This window comes from Rhinatrema bivittatum, chromosome 3, assembly GCF_901001135.1.
Source record: "Rhinatrema bivittatum chromosome 3, aRhiBiv1.1, whole genome shotgun sequence".
Taxonomy (NCBI): Eukaryota; Metazoa; Chordata; class Amphibia; order Gymnophiona; family Rhinatrematidae; genus Rhinatrema; species Rhinatrema bivittatum.
The window spans coordinates 346519412-346539574 of NC_042617.1; the positions used below are offsets into that span (position 1 = coordinate 346519412).

At 41.3% G+C, this 20163-nt stretch overlaps 1 protein-coding gene across 1 annotated transcript in view; it reads right to left on the reverse strand.

Moving 5' to 3' along the window:
* The window catches only part of FHL5 (four and a half LIM domains 5), a 38457-nt gene extending 18626 nt beyond the window's left edge, over window positions 1–19831 (reverse strand). Inside the window, exons 1-3 of the mRNA XM_029597010.1 lie at window positions 19776–19831; window positions 7666–7846; window positions 5656–5830 (exon numbers count right to left, since the gene is read on the reverse strand). Of these exons, the coding sequence (XP_029452870.1) occupies window positions 5656–5830; window positions 7666–7821 (331 nt within the window). The 5' untranslated portion in view covers window positions 7822–7846; window positions 19776–19831. The remainder of the gene's footprint in view (window positions 1–5655; window positions 5831–7665; window positions 7847–19775) is intronic.
* Window positions 19832–20163: the final 332 nt, after the last annotated feature.

The window sequence follows — 20163 nt, forward strand, 5'->3', positions numbered from 1 at the left end:
TCTCGAGGGCAATTATCTTGCCGGATTCCCAAGGCTTGATGAGCTCTGTCTATTTTAATTGCTCTGTGAATCTCAGGCGCTGGGGATTCCTGTGCTTCCAGTAGCATGAGACTAATTTTCTCTATGGGAGCCTTGCAGTCTTGGTATTCTGGTGTTTCCAGTGCACCACGAAACCGAAGATTTTGCCGGCGTGACCGATTTTCAAGATCCTCTACCTTTTCAGACAGAGAATCTATCTCTTTTTGCAGGTTTTCCCATTCCTCCTGGGCCACTTTTATGTAATCAGAGAGGGCTTCTGTTTTTGTTTCCACCTCAAAAATGCAGCGGCCATTTTCAGCCAACTCTTCCTTTATCTCTTCTATAGATGCCACAATGTCTCTCTTATATTCTTGCAAGTTTTGCCGGAGTTCAGCAAACCATTGTTTCATTTCCATTCTGGATGGTAAGTCATTATCAAATGGAGTTTGCTCTTCTGTTTGCGGAGTCGGAGGCACGCCTTCTTCTATGCCACCATTTTAGATGGTCCCGCTGATTCCAGCAAGTCCTGTTTTTTGTAAGAAAAGTTTCGTAAATCTGCTAATTTTTTAAGATTTGACATCGGAGGCTATTAATCCCGGTATGGGTGTGCTTCTAATTGATTTTGAGGAGCTGATGAGGGAGATTGCTGCGGATTATAGGATGTCTGGAGCAGGAGCCCCGATTCAGTCAGCCATCCACTCCGATGACGTCACTCCTCAACAGAAAGCATATTTACCATTCGTACACATGATAATATGTGTAGAACTAGCTACTTGATCTAATTTGTTTTTATTGTTCACTATTTGCCCCTATAGCCTCTTAGTGGAATGTTTTGATGTACATGGCATAATCATAATTGGCATCTATTTTTGGTATGTATTCTATTATCCTCTGCTTTTTGCCATTTTGGATGGTCATATATATTAATGTGTGTGTGTGTATATACATACACACACACACATTAATTGCCATGTTTCTGTTTGCTTTTTAGAATTCCTATTCAACAACCATTTATATGGACCTCTCATCATACGCATGCTGCCCCTCCCGATGCAGCCCATGCGAAACATGGTTTTGTCAGGGGACTTATTGTTCAATAAACATTGTTATGTACACATTTTGAAGGCATTTACTGCTTATTTAAAACATTCCCTTTGTGGCTGTTGTACCATCTGTATATGTTTGTTTGCAACACACCCTTCTCTTTGCCATTTCTTTCTCTATAATATATAATATTATCACCATAGCCACCCCTTACTTTCTGTATGCACTACCAGAACATTATCCACTCTCTCATCACTTCCCACTTAGACATTTGCAACCTGCTTCTCACAGGGCTCCCAGTGAGCCATCCCTGTTTACTACAATCCATCCAAAATTCAGCTGCGCAACTTATCTTTCACCAAAGTCACTACAACCATGTAAGCCCTCTTCTCAAGTCACTACATTGGCTCCCTATCTGTTCCCGCACACAGATCAAGTTTTCCTCTTACTTACCTACAAGAGTCTTCACTCTGCAGCTCTTCAATACCTTTTCTTTCTTAGCTCTCTCTATACCCCTCCTCATGTACTCCGCTCATCAGGCGAGTCACCCCTATCTTTGCCCTTCTCCTCTACTGCCAATTCCTGACATTGTGCTTTCCACCTGGCTGACCGTATGCTTGGAATGGATTTCTTGAGCTGGTGCGTCATGCTCCTCTCTTGCCTTATTTAAATTCAATCTAAAAACCTACCTTTTTGAGGCTGATTTTAAATCTTAAGTCCTGATTGTCCTGCTTACAGCCTCATTAATTTTTAACCATTTTCTTAAAAAATGAAATTCACAAAGTTTCTTTTATTCCGTACATTTGTCTTGATTAGATTGTAAGTTCCTCAGAGCAGTGGCTGTCTATTATATGATTTTATACAGCATTATGTAAGTCAAGTAATGGTATAGAAATGTTAATAGTAGCAGTAATAGTAGCTGAATTTAAATTTGTGCTCACTGAGCCATTAGGTTACCGCTGTTAGTCATTAATATTAGAAATGGCAGAGGGATGTTGTTATTAAACAGATACAAAAAATTAATTGTGAAAATGGGAGCCATCATATATAGAGATGTACAAATCAGGACACATCAGCCTGAGGTCACCAACATTTTTCTTATTATGAATGCCCTCTCCTTGTTTTTTTTAATATAAATCTTGCAGCAGTCATGTTGAAAATTTAATCAGGCTCAAAATACCTAGGGGTAGATTTTCAAAGGGTTGCAAGGGTTTCAAAGATACGCACACAACCCCCGAAAACCTACCCCTGCATAGGCTCGGCAGCGCACGCAAGCCCCGGGACAGCCACCAGGCCGGGGGATGGGTTAGATAGGGGAAGGGAGGGGAAGGTGTGGGGGGGCGGAAGGAAAGTTCCCTCCGAGGCCGCTCCAATTTCGGAGCGGCCTTGGAGGGAACGGAGGCAGGAGGCTCAGCGCGCGCAGGTTGCACAATTGTGCACCCCCCCTGTTATAAAATCGGGTGATTTGTTCACGCCGGGTTGCGCGAACAAATCTACACCTGCGCTCATGTTATAAAATCTGGCCCTTAACTTGCAATTGAAAATTTGGCACAGAGTCCCACTGCAACCTTTCTTATCTAGATTTTTATCTAATTTTGTCATCTACAATACACAGTGTACATGTACTTTATTATATGTTGGAAAAACAAACATAGAAACATGATAGCAGAAAAAGACTATACGTCCTATCTTGTCTGCCCATCCACACCAACTGCTCAGTTCTATAATCCTTACCACTCCCTCAGAGATTCCCTGTGTTTATCCCATGCTTTCTTGAATTCACATACTGTGCTTCTCTCCATCACTTTCACAGGAAGGCTATTCCATGTTTCTGTCATCTTCTCTGTAAAGAAATATTTCCTTAGACTATTGCTGCATCTACCTCCTTTCACCCTCATCCCATGATTCCTCATTCTAGATCCTCCATCCTTTTTCCTCTGTACACATTTGACTGAGCATAAAAATTCTGCGAAAATCTTGCATGGAGATGCTTACAATTTTGCAACAGTTTGATTTTCTAACTCATTTTTGAGGAGTTTTGGTGCTGTGTTTTGGATCATGTTCTTGCACACCGCCATGTTGCTGAGAGAGGCAATTATCGATGTTGGAACAACTCAATTCAGTTAACCCCTAGGGACTTAATCTCGAAATTGAGTGGCATTCCTGTATTTAATTTATTTATCTCATTGTGAATTTATGTCTGTACATGTAGTTTTCAATGGGTTGACTCTTTTGCAACTTGAGTTTTCCTGCTGTGCACCAGCAGCTTCTGTGATTAGTGCACAATGTGACATGGTCTCTGTGCATGTGGCTGATTGGCTCTCAAATACCGTGTGACAGATATATAAGATGAGAAGTGTAGCAGAGTGTTCCTCTGTTAGCAGGCTACGTTTTTCAGCATAATAAGAGTTTGTGAACATGAACGTTTTTGCCTTTCAGATTCATCCCCCCCCCCCCCCCCCCCCCCCAGTGCAGGCATTAATGTGCTGAAATTTAGTTGAGTTTGGTTGGATTGGAAAAAAAAGGCTCGCATAGATTTTGCAGTGGGTTTCTGTGTTGACTTTTCAATTGCAAGTTAAGTATTTTGAGCCTGTTTAACATTTTATTATGATTGCTACAAGATTTGAACAGATTTGATCACATTTTGATATTTTTTAAATAAAAGTAATTTATATATATATACAGAAACAAGAAGGGAGCCATGATTAGCAAAATGTTAGTGACATCAGGCTTATGTGTTCTGACTGTACAGCTCTATATATGATGGCTGCCATATTCCTAGTTAATTTTCAGATATATATTTAGCACTTGTGTATTGTGGCTTAATATCTGGTGATTACCTTTCTCTGTTTTGTATTTACATACCTGGTGATTCCTCTGGTTTGTTTACAAGCCAGCAAATAAAAGACATTTGATGTCGTATGCAGATTGACTGGACATGACATTTAAAAAGGATTGGTGAGAGGACTGGACCCGAAGTTAGATAGGGGTATGCATTGGATGTAGTTGACTTGAATTTCAACAAAGCTAAGTAGCCTGAGTTTGGGTGCCAAGGTGGTGGACTGGATTAGTAAATGGTTAAGTGATAGTCAACATAAAGTAGTGGTAAATTGTATTCACTCTGTAGAAAGAAGGGTGATTAATGGTGTGCCTCAGACATCTGTAATATGGCTATATCTGTTCAATAACTTTGTGAGTAATTAATACTAATGCAGAGGGGATATAGGAGAAAAGGTTTGCCTTTTTGCAGATGACACTAACATCTGCAACAGAATTAACACCCTTGAAGAAGTGAACAGAATAAGAAGTTATCTAAGACAACTTGAGGAATGGTTAAGTGCTTGCAGTTGAGATTCATTGCAAAAAAAAAAAAAAAAAGCAGAATCATGTGTTTGGGGTGTAGAAATCCAGGACATCACATGATGCAGGGTGAGATATTGATATACCAACCAAAAGAGGAATTGAGGGTTGATCAAGTTAGTTGATCTCAAGGTAGGGAAACAGTGTGATAAAGTAGTGACCTGAGCCAGAGTGCTGCTACAGTGCTCAGAATAGAAAGGTTATAATATCTTCGTACAAGTGATTGCTGAAACCTCCCTTACCTGTGTGAGGTTCAGATGGGTATTGTGCTAGAGCCCACCACCAAAGAAAGAAGCACTGTGCTGTAACCACTGTCATTAGTACGAGGGAGCGCTGTGCTGGACAGCTAAGTTGGAGGAGGGTGGTGAATGACCAAAGGTTCACTTGGGATGCCAAATATGCTTGCGCCGGCCCTGCTCCCCTAGAATACTGTGCCCAGTTCTGGACATCATACATATGCAAGCATACATAGTATAGGCAGGATGGGGATAGTTCAGAAAAAGGTTACTAAAATAGTGCAGGTTCCATACCATATGAGATGTGGCCCTAAATATGTATACCCTAGAAGAGGGAAGAGATAGGGGGATATGACAGAGACATTCAAATACTTCAAATGTATCAATAAAACACAAGAATCAAACATTTTTCAGAGGTAAAATGCAGTGGAATAAGATGACATGAATAAGGGAGAACATCAGAAAACATTTCTTCATGGAACAGCCTCCCAGTGGTGGTGATGGAGATGACAATAAAGGAATTCAAGAAAGCCTGGCAGAAGCACGGAGGATCCCTAGTTGTGAAGATGTCCAGGAAAAGTCAGAGAGGAAGGACGATCTATGGCACTGCATCATCAATGATATTCGGCAGTTCTTATCTACCATTTGGCAATCCTACGTGGGTCCCCATCCAGGTTACGGTCAGTCCACCAGTTCCTACTTTATTGTAGATGTGGCATGCAGTTTTAAATTGTAAATCACCCAGAACTTCGGTAGTAGGAGATTAATGCATGCAAATAAACACAAAATGCTGATTATCTCTTATCCCATTCAAGATTCTAGTGTGTATTGATCTTTGAGTTAACTGAATGCTATTTAGTAAGAAAACATGCGCAGGTAAATAATATCTTTGAAGAAAAATTGTGTATGGAGACTGATGTGTTATTTGGCTGGATGCTAATGTTAAAGCCAAGTCACTGACATTTGATTTAGCTTGTTGAAATTCTTGTCATCTTACCAGGCATAATGGTCTTCTTACAGGTATAGCACTTGGAAGAATACTTGTTAGAATAACATTCGGTACACATCAAGAGCTCATCCTTGACTGCAAAGGGCTTTTCTGACAAAGAGCAAGCACATGTGGCACACTTGAAGCACGCCTCATGCCAGTGGTGGTCTTTATATTCAAGATCCTTTAAAGAAAACAGGAAAACGTATTTTAATTAAATTGTTTAACTACAGAATTTAAACAAAAGCAACACAATACTGACACGAAGCATATCAGGTTCCACTAGTTTAGATGGCACCATGACAAGTAGTGGAGAAACGTGGAATATGATGGCAGATAAGGACCACAAAGTCCATCCAGTCTGCCCAGTTTCATTCCTGGCACAATGTGGACTTCAATTGATCTCTGGCTTTTCCCTTTCCTTCTTTATAACTAGGGACCCTCTGTGCTTCTCCCAGGCTTTCTTGAATCCTGTTACTGTTTCCACCATTTCTCCTGAGAGGCTGCTCCATGTATCTATCACCCCGTTCCATGATGAAATATTGTCTACCCCCTTGCTGCGTCTAATACTAGAGCATTCTTTCCTCTGAAAAGTTTACTGTTCAGTGTGCCCTGGAAAAAGTCCCAAATCCATTTTGAGTGAGACTAGCTATCTTTCTGGTCTGCAAGAAGAAGCAGTGGCAGAATTTTAATCAGCTGGCCATCCGGTAGGGAGCTGAAGAAAGCTTATGCTTATGGAGGAAGAGTTTAGTACTTAGCAAATAGCAAGAAAGCTTTTTGTTTTTTATTATTCTACGAATGGAGCACAAGGTATCCAAGCTGAGGATTAGTCATGTATGGAACAGGTTACAGGGTCTATCTGTTTCAACGTTGAGAATTATAATTTTCCACATGTAAATAGCTAACCTGCCCTAGCTTTCCGTACAACGTACATGACAGACATGTACACCATACAACTCACTGAGGGTGCAAGCCTAGCACAGTCCTGTTCCGCACCAGCTTGTGCACTTGGGGGTCCTGTGGTAACCATTAAGCCTTGGTCTTATTTTCAACCCCACGAAACACACCAAGCTAAGCTACTGGAGGAGGGTACAACTCTCCCTTTCTAACTCTGGTTTCTTTTGTCTTCACAAGCTCATTCTCAAATGTCCCTTACCTCAGGACATTTATTTATTTATTTTAAAACATTTTTTAACCACCTCCCCAGTCAAAGAAAACTGACTGCCCCAAGCGAAATGCACAGAACAGGTCACCAAGACAGCAATACAAGTGGACAGCAGCAGACTAAGAGCAAACATCCCACAAAATCCCAAGGGTCCTGCAGCCCACAGGTCGCTACTAGCACCTCTCTCTCTCTTTCTGACACCAAGCTCTAAAGAACGCTCTCATTAGGATCCATGAAACTCATCACCTTCCCTGTGAGCTAGAGCCACAGATCTTCTGGATTGCTTCCTTTGCTCCCACTTTGACTGTAAGCTTTTGAAAGTATACTGCGTTAACCAAAAGGGGAAAGAAAAATACCCAACAATCATGCAGTCCTTCTGCTCACATCTTTCCTTATTAAAGTTCTGAGATTTCCTGCAGATGAAAGCAGTCTTTAGTGAAGCAAAGCCCTCCTAGGCTTCTGGAAAGTATGAAAAATTCTCTACAAAAATACATTATTTAGGCAGCAGTGGAAGAGTTAACTACTTAGATACAGGTACGTATCTATTTCTATTTCTGCAAAGCTCAATTCAGAAAAATTTACAGAAAAAATGTATTTGCCAAGATCAGCAAATATGAATTTATCTGGGGCTTTATGTTATGCAAAGCTCTTTGAAAATCAAGTCCAAAAGGGTGATTTTTATTGTTTTACTCTGTAAATTGATCTGAGCTGAGTGAAAAGTCATAGGACTTATGTTCTTATGTTGTTAAGTCAGAAGCTTTGTCATTGGATAACATTTATTGCAAGAACCACATTAAAGTAATCCCAATAGAAACTTTGATTATTTCTGAGGAAGAGAAATAATAAGGGGTTACCTTGCCATCCCATGCAATGGCCTGCTTACAGTCTTCACAGATGTTCACAAATAGACGGTGGTAACACTGAAGACAGTAAGGGTTATCATCTCTCAGTATGCGCTCTCCAAAAAGGGATTCCCTGCAGTAGTGACAGCTCAGGCAGCTGTTTGTCATATTTTGCTTGTTTTCTGCAAATGTGCTTAAACATTTGAAACAAATAAAGCAATTAGTCGGTGTTGTATTAATACAGGCCTCTATGGCTGGCATATTCATGAGCTTTGATCGACTGCCTCTCCCCTAGGATCTCTCTTTTCTGACAAACCTGTGGAATCTAATCATAGAAGGGTTTTTAGCAAGACATTCTCGTCTGTCTGCTAATTCCAGCTCATCAGGGACATTTCCAAGGCAGTTCAGATCTTTCAACTCCCATCACTAAGAGTTTTAGAATTCAAAGTCCCATATTTAGTATTGAAAATGCAGGTTAGCAAGTCCTACAATGAATTGTAAAACCAGGACTGACTTGAGTTTCCTCCTGATGGACTAGAATTACTTTAGAAAGACACACCAAGAAGGGCAGCCATCATGGATTAGCAATTTGGGGGTATAGTGGAACAGGGCGTTAGCCGGGCTATCAGAGATGGCTTACAGTGGCAGAATAGCTTTTGCCGGCATCTCAGATAGAAACTGTAATGGTGGTTACCACTGCTGGATGTTTACATCCTATAACCTGCCTGACATCTATTCCCTCCCTTCTTCTCCTTCCCCAGTCACTCAACAATGAATAACTATGGGAGAGGCAGACAACAGCAAGCGGAGCAACTAGCATCAATAGCATAATTGTGATATTATGGATAAACATTTAATTTTCAAAGGCGTTACATGTGTAAAATTAGCATATGTGCACGCAAGTAGCTTATATTCATGTGCATGCTATTTTATAAACATCAAAAGCACGCATGTATTTTCGGTTTCACGCACACATTTACCTCAATGAAAAAGGGAGGGATTTCGGGGCATTCCAGGGTGGGGCCAAGAGGTTCATGCATAAGTTGATATTTTACAAGAGATTTATGTGAATACGGTACATTAGGCAACTTATTTGCACAATTGTACACCTGTTAATTAACTAGCACAATAGGAGCTTGGATTTTTCACAGGGAGCTCTTTCCTTGATTCCAGCTGTTAAAGAAGTGCATACAGTGGAGTGTAGGAAGAGAGTGATCTCTGTGAGGGGTCCTGAACTATGGAATTCTGCCCCATTGGATGTTAAGCTTGAGTCTAATTATTTGGCCTTCAGGAAGAAGGTAAAGGTCTGGTTATTCCCGGGTGGGGCTGCTAAAATTAAGTGAAAGGGTTGGTTTTGATTGTCTTTTAGCTCTGAATTGGGTCTAAAGTGAGCAGTATTATTTTTATGAAGGTTTTATTGTATTTGTGTATTATGTATTTTGCTGTTGCTGAGTGTACAGTATATATAAGCTGGAAAATAAATAAATAAATTGTGAGACTCATGAAGTAGCGGGAGGATCTCGATGAACTGGAGCTGGACTGGGTGAACTAGTGAAGGTATCCGCAAACTTGTGATTTCAAGTTCATATACATATTTTAAACTATACCTACTTCCACAATCTGGATTTTACAAGTACAAGTCATTTTTTGTCATGTGTACGGTATACTTGCCTATGTTTATATGATGCATCGCAAATATTTGCGTCTACTGAAACAGGTACATATGTTGGGGGACACATATGCATGTATTTTATAATTTGCAGGGACCAGAGATGTACAGGTTATAAAATCCTATTGTGGATCTCCACATGCCCATATAAGGGACCACGCAGAGGTCTTTGAAAATTATCTTTTAAATAAAAAAAGGGCATCAGATTGAATAAAATGCAGAGCCAAAATACCCCCAAGATTTCAAGTCCTGACAACAAGGATTGAATTTTGAAATGAGCACAGCAATGCCTATGATCCCAAAGTCACACGTCTAATGTTACACAAACCAAAACTTCCCCCACTTTTATGGGCATAAGATTTTAGACATGTACAAGGGAAGTTAGTCTCAGGGTTATGCATTGTGACTACTTGAATGAACTTACTAGATTCATAGATTAAAATAGTGAGAAAGGAGAAAGAAAGTCTCAGAGCTTAGTCAGGACTGGGATATATAAAATGTTGATTGCATGCTCTTACATGGATTTTCAGCCACCTAAAATATATGCACGTAAGTGCATAAATCTGGCTGTGTAAAAAAGAGACATTCCATGGGAGCGATTCAGAGGGAGGGAGTGTTATGGATTTACAAGAGTAACTTGCATTTTTAAAAGCTAGGGACGTAAATAGTGTGCTACATAGGGTCCAGGCCTAACTTTACACCCCGCTTTGCAATGGCTGAAAGGTGTGCATGGTGATCCACCCTTCCTGAGAAGTCATGCATATTCCAGGGGCTCCCCTCTCCCCGGTGCCTCTGTGGTTCTCTCCCTGTTTCTCTGCCTCTTTTGTCCCCAGACCACCAGTTTGAATCGGGGAGTTCCTAGCCCTAACTTTGTTCTTGGAGGAAGGCATATTTTTTAGAGCACCACAGAGGCCTTAACCGAGACTGGGGAAGTGGGAAGATGCAGAGCTGCATAATTGTGTTTGAGGAGTGGTGGAAGGGGTGGACCATTGGCATAAAACTTAATAAGGTGTAGTTAGCTTTCTTGTGATAAGTGGCCCATGTTAATCCTCTTGAGTTTTAAAACTGAATATATCATCATGAGACCATTAGCGTAAATTTATTTTTGGCATGTCATTAGCATTACCATGCAGTAATGCTATCATGCATGCGGATAACATGTGCTGTTTATAGGCATTAGGTAACATCTGTGTTAAATGAAGGCACTAACACCCATGCCCTTTAGTACATAGACCTCAGGGTACATTAACATGACCTTATTATAATTATTACCATTATTTTTATTTCTTTAGGTGTCCTTACCCAAGTTAAATACATGTAAGTCTTAAAGACCATTTGATTCCTTACTAAGCAATGTGTCTACAGTAGAAAAGGTACATTGGCAGTGAGTGCAAGAATAGTAGTAAGATCCATTTGCTAAAACACCCCAGTAGGAGGCGCCACAATTGGACATTCCATCAAAGAATAAAGTGACCTCTAGAGCAGTGGTTCTGGATCAGCAGCGGTCCCCCGGCAGCATTTTTTGCTGGTCTACAGAGTGGCAGTATTTGCAGGAGGAAGCAGACCCATGCTGCTACCACTCTCTGCAGCTGCACATGAACCGGCTTCCAGCCTGGCACCTGCAGCCATGAATGGGACATTCTCTCTACTGCCCTAAACCTCTGGGCCCAAAAATGTCCTGGTGACAGCTTCATACCAAGCGCCACAGTGAACTGTATACTGCTGCTGCTTCTGGGTGTGGGAGGGGGGAAAAAAGGCTGCCAGACCTCACTGGCTTTTCACAACCGCTGCCACTGAAGAACCAATGGGTCCGACAATCTAAAAATGAGCTCAGCTGAGTTCCAGACTGCCTCCACTTCACCTCTGTAAATAAAAAAATGTCCAACAGGTTGCTGGTTATGCTACAAGCACCAGGCACCTTAAAGGAGCAGCATCTATCCCTGCTCCCACCAATTATTAGCCCTTGGCTTACATTGTCCTCCAGAAGGAGGAGGGCCTGGTTTTCCCCTCCCATGCTCTGGGTGCAAAAAGACCAGCTTCTTTTTGCACCCAGAGCAATGGGTGCAAAAATGGGTGGGTTGATGCTGGGAAAGACTGCTGAAGGGGCGTGGGGCCTATACCCCCTCCCTGTGCTTTGATCATGGAGGGAACTCCCAGCCACAGGAGGAAACGTCTCCTCCCCCACGCTTAAGGTGTCTTTCCCCAAGTCTACCAGCCAGCCATTCCTCATCAGATTAGGAGGTCAGCCAGCCAGCCAGTTTCTGACATTGAATACGTCGAGAAACACAGCTCTTGAGTTTTTCAGAAGGAGCTAGTAGAGAAAGAGAGAGGCATCGGAGAGGAGAGAAAGCAGTTTTTGCTCCATCCCCCCTGCACGGTTTTGCAGGAAGAGCGCCAACAATGTTAGATCCTGTTGGGTAACTTTGAGAACAGTTGCTGGCCCAAAGGAAGGGGCTGGTGAGTTGTTTCTCCCCCTTGGTTTTTTTTACCTCTCAAGGTATGGAATCGCTGTCTAAACATCTAGGACCTTGTAAAGAGTAAAACTTCCCCCATTTCTGGATGATAAGCCTTTATCCTTAGGGCTTCTTGGCCCTTTCCAGAAAGAGTCCTCCGTTGTTGAAGACCAGGGGAATATTTTTGTGTTGTTGGGGGTCTGCCAGTGAGGAGGATGGAAGCCTTTCAGTAGCACCCTGGGCTTCTCAACCAGCGTGACCCAGAAGAAATGAAAGGAGGTCGCCGCAGAACAGAGCATTGCAGATCAGGTAGAAGGGTTGACCCTCAGAGAGGAGCCTGTTAAGCCCTCCTAAGAGAATGTGCTTGTGAAATACCAGTTTGAAAACATGTGAAACGTCTTATGTCAAAACATTTTCATGGAAGAAACTGAACTTTGAGTAAAGCTTATTTTTGATGGAACACCAATTCCCGGAGTGGAGCTTGTCTCATTTAAGTCCAGGAGTAATTCTTGTCCTATTATTAAGGGCCCTGAAGTTTTGCTTCCCCTCCCTCCGAATCTGGAATAACCCCAGAGGCACTGATGAGTTGTGTCTGGTCTCAACCTCCTGCTAGCCCTCTCTCTGCTGTGAGGACCTGGGAAAAAGAGGGGTTTTTTTTATAGTTGAAAACAATTACACAGTGAAAAAATCCATACAACAGAAACAGTGAGAGGGAATCAGAGATGTGCAGTGGGAAATGAAATACAGCAAGAAGGTAGGACTATCAGAAAGCCAGAGAGGATGAAGGATGCCTGAAGGGGCTTGATCAGGAAAAAAGGCATGGATACAATCTGAAAAAATGTTGGAATAGTGTCAGGGCCAGATTAAGGCCAACTGATGCCCTAGGCACAGCCCAACAATGGAGCCCCCTCGGCCCTTCCATTGCTTAACTGACAAGATGTTAAGACTCAATAAGTGCTGAAGGTGAAATAAGAGATTAAAAATTCAGTATTCTTCCATGGCCATCCCCCAGGACAGACCTCACCACTATATTAAATATAAACTTTTATTTTTCATTTTATGTTTTTAATCTAAATAGCTATAAGTAATATAAGAAAAGTATTTACTTATAACTAGGGGGCAACAGAAAGCAATGCAAATTTTTAACCCTCTGTGGTGCCCCCTTCCCTTGGTGCCCTAATCACCTGCTTATTTTGCTTATTAGTTAAACCAGGGTGGAATGGTGTCCATCAGATTGATTAAAGAAGATCTGGAAGCTGATAAAAAGAGAGAGAGATCACTGAAGGATGGCAGGATCAATGCCACTGACAGAAAACTGAGCAAGTTAAAGACACTCAGACTAGGACAGGCCTGCTGTGACTGCCAGGGTTGAAAGGCTTATTCTCCTGCATTTCATTGGCATTTTCTCTCATTATTTGCATTTTAAATTGTTCTGAATAAACATAAGACCAGAGACCTGTTTCCAGTAGTGGCCAATCCAGTTCACAAGTACCTGGCAGGATCTAAAAGGTTGATAATTCCATGCTGCCTATCCCAGGGATAAACTGTGGATTTTCCCAAGTCTACCTTAATAATGGCTTATGGACTTTTCGTCCAGGAACTTGTCTAAACCTTTTTCAAACCCAGTTATACTAACAGCTTTTACCATATCCTCTGGCAACAAATTCCACAGCTTAATTATGCACTGAGTAAAAAGTATTTTTTCCTATTTGTTTTAAATGTACCTCCTAGTAACTTCATTGTGTGCCCCATAGTCTTTGTACTTTTTGAAAGAGTAAACAACTGATTTGTGTTCACCCGTTCTATTCCGCTCATTATTTTATAGACCTCTATCAGGTCTCCCCTCAGCCATCTCTTCTCCAAGTTGAAGAGTCCTAACCTCATAGGGGAATCGTTCCATCCCTTTTATCATTTTGGTCGGCCATCTCTGTACCTTTTCTAATTCTGTTATATCTTTTTTGACATGCGGTGAACAGATCTGCACACAATACTCAAGATGAGGTCTCGATATAGAGGCACTATGATATGCTCTATTTTATTCTCCATTCTTTTCCTATTAATCCCTAACATTCTATTTGTTTTCTTGGCTGTTGCCACACACTGAGCAGAAGATTTCAATGTATTATCAACGATGATGCCTAGACCTTTTTCCTGGATGTTGACTCTAAATGTGGAACCTTGCATTATGTAGCTATAATTTAGTTTGATCTTCCCTATGTGCATCACTTTGCACTTGTCCACATTAAATATCATCATCCATTTGCATACCCAGTTTTCCAGTCTTGCAAGGTTCTCTTGCAATTTCTCACAATCCTCTTGTGAATTAAGAACTTTGAATAATTTTGTTTATCTGTAAATTTGATCACCTCACTCATTATTTGCATTTCCAGGTCATTTATAAATATGTTAAAAAGCGCTGGTCTTCGTACAGATCCTTGAGGTATTTCATGAGTGTTTCTGGGTCATGAGTTTTCATGATGCTTGCTTTTATTCTTCTGTATGCTGATTGGAGGTGCATACCTGCTGGACTTGGAAGTACTAGCTGAGAGGTCAATATTCAAAATATGTTCAGTACTATTTAGCCGGATAAGCAGGACTTATGTGGCTAAGTAATGACTGCTGAATATGTGTCCATGTTCAGCAGCCACCACTTAGCCATACGGCTAAAATCTATGCACAAAAAATGTGGGCATGCATTGGGCAGATCAGGGACAGAATGAGATAGAAGTATAACTTATACGCCTAACTACTGATATTCAGTACAGATCTAAGCTTTACCGTGCCGCTGAACTTATATCTGCCTATATAAACGGCCAGTTTTGAATATTGACCTCTACGTATCTACAAAAGTCTTTAAGATAGCTAGAAAATGCACCGAGTGTGTTGCACCAGAGGTGGACCCTTGGGCTGAGGTGGGGTTGACGCTACCCGTAGGAAGGATCCTACAGGTCCCCACCGTCGGCAGGCGGAGTGGGCTGAAGAATGGAGGCCGGCTGGTGCTTCACCAAAACCAGCCCTCGTTCCCTGCGGGTTGAGCCTTTGTGTGCTGGGGCTGGCTGGTCTTAGGTGGGCCTCCATATGTCGTCGTTGATGGAAGGATCGAGAGGTCAGCCCAGAGGCAGCAACAGTGGACAGAAGAAGTCTGTACTGGACGAGACGGAGTCCCGGAGACCCGGGTGCCAATAGAACCAAAGTCAGACAGAGGGCGACCGAGCCAGAACAGGCCGAAATCTGAATAGGCCAGGTCCAGGACGTAGACTGAAGAGGCATCATAGGACAAGCTGGAGTCAGGGCCAGTGGCAATCTGGAAGCAGTGGCAAGCAAGGCTGAGGTCTGGACAAGGAGAGAGTCAAGAGCGTAGTCAGGCGATGCAGAGGTCTGGGCTTGGAGAGAGGCAACGGCGTAGTCAGGCAAAGCAAAGGTCCGGGCTTGGAGAGAGTCAATGGCATGGTCAGGCAAAGCAGAGGTCCGGGCTTGGAGAGAGTCAACAGCATGGGCAGGCAAAGCAGAAGTTGTAATCCAAGAAGGCAGTCCGAGAGGGTTACGAATCAGGAACACAGGAACAAGGAAACCAGGAACAGAAGTCAGCGAGGATCAGGAACCAGGAACGAAGGAGAATGAAGGTTCACCATGAGGCGAGTACACGACCAGCGTGGAGACCTGTTGCAAAGGCCATCCTTAGGAGCGGAGCCCGGCCTTAAGTACCGGAGCTCTGCTGATGTCATCATCCGGGGCCGAGGCTAGTTTCCCACCATGGGCCCTACTTAAGCACAATGATGCGAGCACGTCTAGGGAGGGGCGCAGCGCTGAGTGGCGGCGTCTCTCTGTGGGCCACGTGGAGAGGCCTGACATGGAGCACAGGGAACTGCAGCTGAGCCAGAGCCACCAGGGGTGGCCCGAGGACGGAGCCGGTGGCCCACCGCCGCCAGGGACGAGGGACCAGACACTGGATTCATCTGAGAGAGGTGAGGGGACCAGCCGCGGGTCTGCCATGGCCAGCATGCATAACAGACCGGGAAAGGTCATAGTTAAGAAAGGGCCAGATGCCAGTCTTCTCAACTGTGAGCTCTGGAGTGAAAGCAGTATAGGGTTGAGAACCAAAAATGACTCCTAAATCCCAACATACAACTTAGAAGTCAAAATAAAATAACTTAATTTTAAAAGAAAATTAGTCTTGCAAATTAGTTACTCCTCCTTATATTTGACATTTTGTGTTAAAACTTTCAAATTTGGTTTAGCTGAATCCCTGAGAGAAAGATCTTGTTGACATTTTTAGAATATAATGCCATTTTTAATTTCAATCAAAATGTTGTGAGGTGTTTTTTTTTTTTCCATTTTGTTACACATAAGCAAGCCCTTCCATTACATGTGGTACTAAGTTGACAATGCAGTCTGAAATACTTTATTTACAATATCAGCCATATAGAAATCAAAGGACAACATTCACTGATTCAATAGACACTTCAAAGCATATATATACATTTGTATGTACATATACTTATTGGCCCTCATAACCCGAAAGACTGTCATCAGCAATTTACACTTTACACACTCCACAATAGACAGCCAATGTAAAAAAAATGCAATGTAGTGTTTACTGTTTAGTCTGTCCCTTTTTGATATTCCCAGAACCAACTGAACTGCCACATTCTGCAACAGTTGCAACCTATGAATGAGTCTCTTAGTTACACCTACAACACAAACATTGTAATAGTCCAACTCAGATATAATCAATGACTATGCTGCTATTTTCAATGACTGTTGAACAAAAAAAGGTCAAAAGTTGACAAAAATGATTTTAAGCTCAAAGGAAGCGCTTTGTGCTACTGCTCCAATATATGAGTCCATAAGAAAATTAGAATCTAAGTACATTTCAAGACTTTTTTTCTTTAGAGGACAGTGGGATAACATAATTCTCTATTACTAGGAGAACCAACACGATCTCTGCCTTACTCTTCTTATTCAAAATCAATTTGCTATCCAGCATCCAATGTAATAAAACAGTCAAACATTTAAAAAACCTATAGGCTTATCATGTCCCCATTTATGATCACCATAAACTGGATTTCATCAGCACAAATATGTCTGATAACACCCAACTTACTAAAAATATCACCTCATGGACACATAAAAATATTGAACGATAACGGTGAAAAGGCTGCAGCCCGAGGCACTCCACAACTCACCAACCTAGAGGAGGAGAAATAATTTCCAATATGAAAAACGTGGGACCACTCACTCAAAAAAAAGAGGTAATCCATTGACAAACCACCTCCCCAAACCCAAGATCCTGACACCACTCAGTCAATAATTGGTGATCTATCAGGTCAAAAGCACTCGACAAGTCAATAAATAACAACATAGAACTACTCTTATCCAGAAGACACAAGGCATCATCTGTCAATGAAGCCAACCCGACTCTGTATTGTGTCTTGCAAGAAAACCATACTGATTAGTGGCTAACTTAGCCAAAGACTAAAAATACAGAAAGTTGATCAGTCACTACTTTCTCAATTATTTTAGCTAGAGAAGGTAGATTTGAGATAGTGTTTTCACACTTAGCTGGATCCAAGGAAGAATTCTTTAAGATAGGCCTTACTAAAGATTAGGGATGTGCATTCGTTTTTCATGAATTAGACAATGTCAGCGATATTGTCTAATTCGTCATGGTTCGGTATTGTCGATATACAAAGCGATTTTTGCCAACATTTCGGCAAAATTCGTATTTCGTGTTAGTGCGCACTAACGGAGTTACTGCGTACTGCATATCTCTTAGTGCGCAGTAATACCAATTAGTGCACACTGTTTTTCTAGCTAACAAACTCCTCTAAATTGATACTTTTTAATTTTTAAGTTGTATTTTTTTAGTGTGCACTAACATTAGTTACAGCACACTACTACATACTTAGTGCGCTGTAAGTTCTATTAGGGCGCACTAACTAACCTGTTAGTGTGCACTAACGGACCTTAATGCGCATTAACATCTAGCTAGTGCACACTATTTTGTTTGGTGTACTGCGCACTAATGCTGAGATAGTGTGCACTAACTGGTTGTTAGTGTGCAGTAAGGCCCATTAGTGCAAACTAATGCACTTCGTCAAAAATTGCCGAAAAAAACCCAAAAACGAACCGTGGGAAAACGAAATTTTCTGTGGCGCGCCCGATCTGAAGCCTGAACTGATATCTTTAAATGAAGCACATCTCTACTAAAGATTTCTTAAAGCTATCAGGAAGAAACTTTTCTGACAATGACACATTTAACATCTTTCAAACCAGTCCAAACTAAATCCTGTAAGTGATTTAATCAACTGTAGAGCACATGGATAAAATGGCCTGCCTGCCTCTCTCATCTGAATCCCTCATTATCTTTAATCCAACCCCAGTCAGCTGAGAAAAGAATTTCAGCCAGGAGATAGAAGTGATCTGCAGTTCTCCCAACTCAGCCCTGTTTATCCCATCCTCTGAATATCTATTCTTCAACATCTGTAATAAAGCTATAATTCTCTCTTAATATAGAATTCTTTCTGCTGATAAACAGAATTCAATGCTTTCCCCCATTGCCTCTTTCTCTCCTGCTTTTATTTCCTTCTTCCTGTTCTGATCCCTCGTCCCCATTATACAGACATTGCTCCCTAAAATTACAGGACTTTATTCAAGAAATATTTTTATGTATAGGCACAGAATGGGAAACAGGACTTTTAACTAAGGCCCATATTTCCTCTGTCCTCTGCCAGTCTCTTATAGATCTCGATATAAGATCAATTATCTAATTTTTAAGGCTTTACATGGGAAAGGCCTTTAGTATTTATGAGCAATTTGAGCGTTACATGCCAGGCCACTGTCCACAATGTTGTGCTGATGTTTTGCTTCCTGTTTTGATGTTTAAGGTTTGCTGATTGGTCAACCCATGAACACACAGCTTTTCATTTGTTGCACCAGTCTTTTGGAACTCTCTACCAAAGGAACTTAGCCTGGAAGAGAAGTACCTTAAATTCAGGTGGCTTTTGAAAGCACATCTATATCGGAAGGCATTCAGTTTTGAAACTTTTGGTATAGACTCTGACTCAGTCTTTTGATGCCTTTCTCCTCTCCTTCTCTTTGTTTAATAATGGTCCATGTTTAGGAATGCTTTGAATTTTAGGCTTTGGAAGCTTCACTAATTGTGTTTTGACTTTCTGAAACTTAAAATTTGGGGGGTGGGGAGGGTTGAAGCTCCATTAATTATGTGATGATTTATTTCTGCTCCCTATTTGGTATTTTGGGATTCGAGGAATATGGTTGGTCTAGTTATTCGATCTGTATGTTAGGTTTCATGGATAGTAATTTTATTTATTTGCAACAGTGAATAGTTGATAAATATACATTTTATTCCTATGGATTTTTATACCCCCTGGATATTTTTTTACTGTACATCACCTTGAATCTGCTGGATAGGCGATAAACTATGTTTCAAGAATGAGAGGAAAAATGAATTTTGAATTTTTTGGTAAAATAACAGCATCCATTATGCTATTATTTCATCTACCTCATTGCTCCTTCAGAAGAAGCAGTCTGCAAAATCAGTATAAACTGCTTCTAAAATGGATTGCTTAACAGTCTTTTAATTTTGTGCAAACACTGCTTCAGCTAATTACAATGCCAATTTTGACCTACTCTAGTAAAGATCATCAAGGTTACGAAGGGTCAGGATTTGACTGAAGACCTCAGTTTGATTCAGATGAGATGTTTTCCGAAAAGATCTGAAGCAGAGCTTGTTCCTTCCTCCTCATGTACTTTTCATCTTGGCATTGTAAATGGAATTTTTTAAATCAGTCTAATGAATCCTTCATTAAAAAAAATACAAAACTGTAACAAGGAACTTTTCAAATTAGATACACCCCAGTGAATGCATGGTTGCAGATTCTATCTTATTCTGAAAGGGACATGCACCAGTTAGAATTTCATACTACAAAACATTTATGCTAAACATAGATTGCATGCTATCCAAGCAAATACCTTACCTTAGAGGGAACAAAATGATGAGGGAAAACTTTGGAGGTGCCCAGAACTCTAAGCTTTGCTGCTGGAACAAGTTAGAAAGACAATCTACTATAAATACCATAGCTTTTATAACACTTTCCCCCCCAGGAGACACTCGTGCCTTAAGATACATATCTGAACCTTTTAAGGCAGCAGCTGTTCCAAACCCAGAAGCTTTTGCACTGTGGAAGAAACAAAACAGCAAAGTAATCTATGGTAGAAGATTCAGAAGTCTGTGCCATTAGTTACAGTGTTCGTGTATATATGCATAACACACACACACACACACACACACATATATACACACACACACACATACTTAAACACTACACCAGGGCACCCCTTATCCCCCCCCCCCTCAAAGTCTTA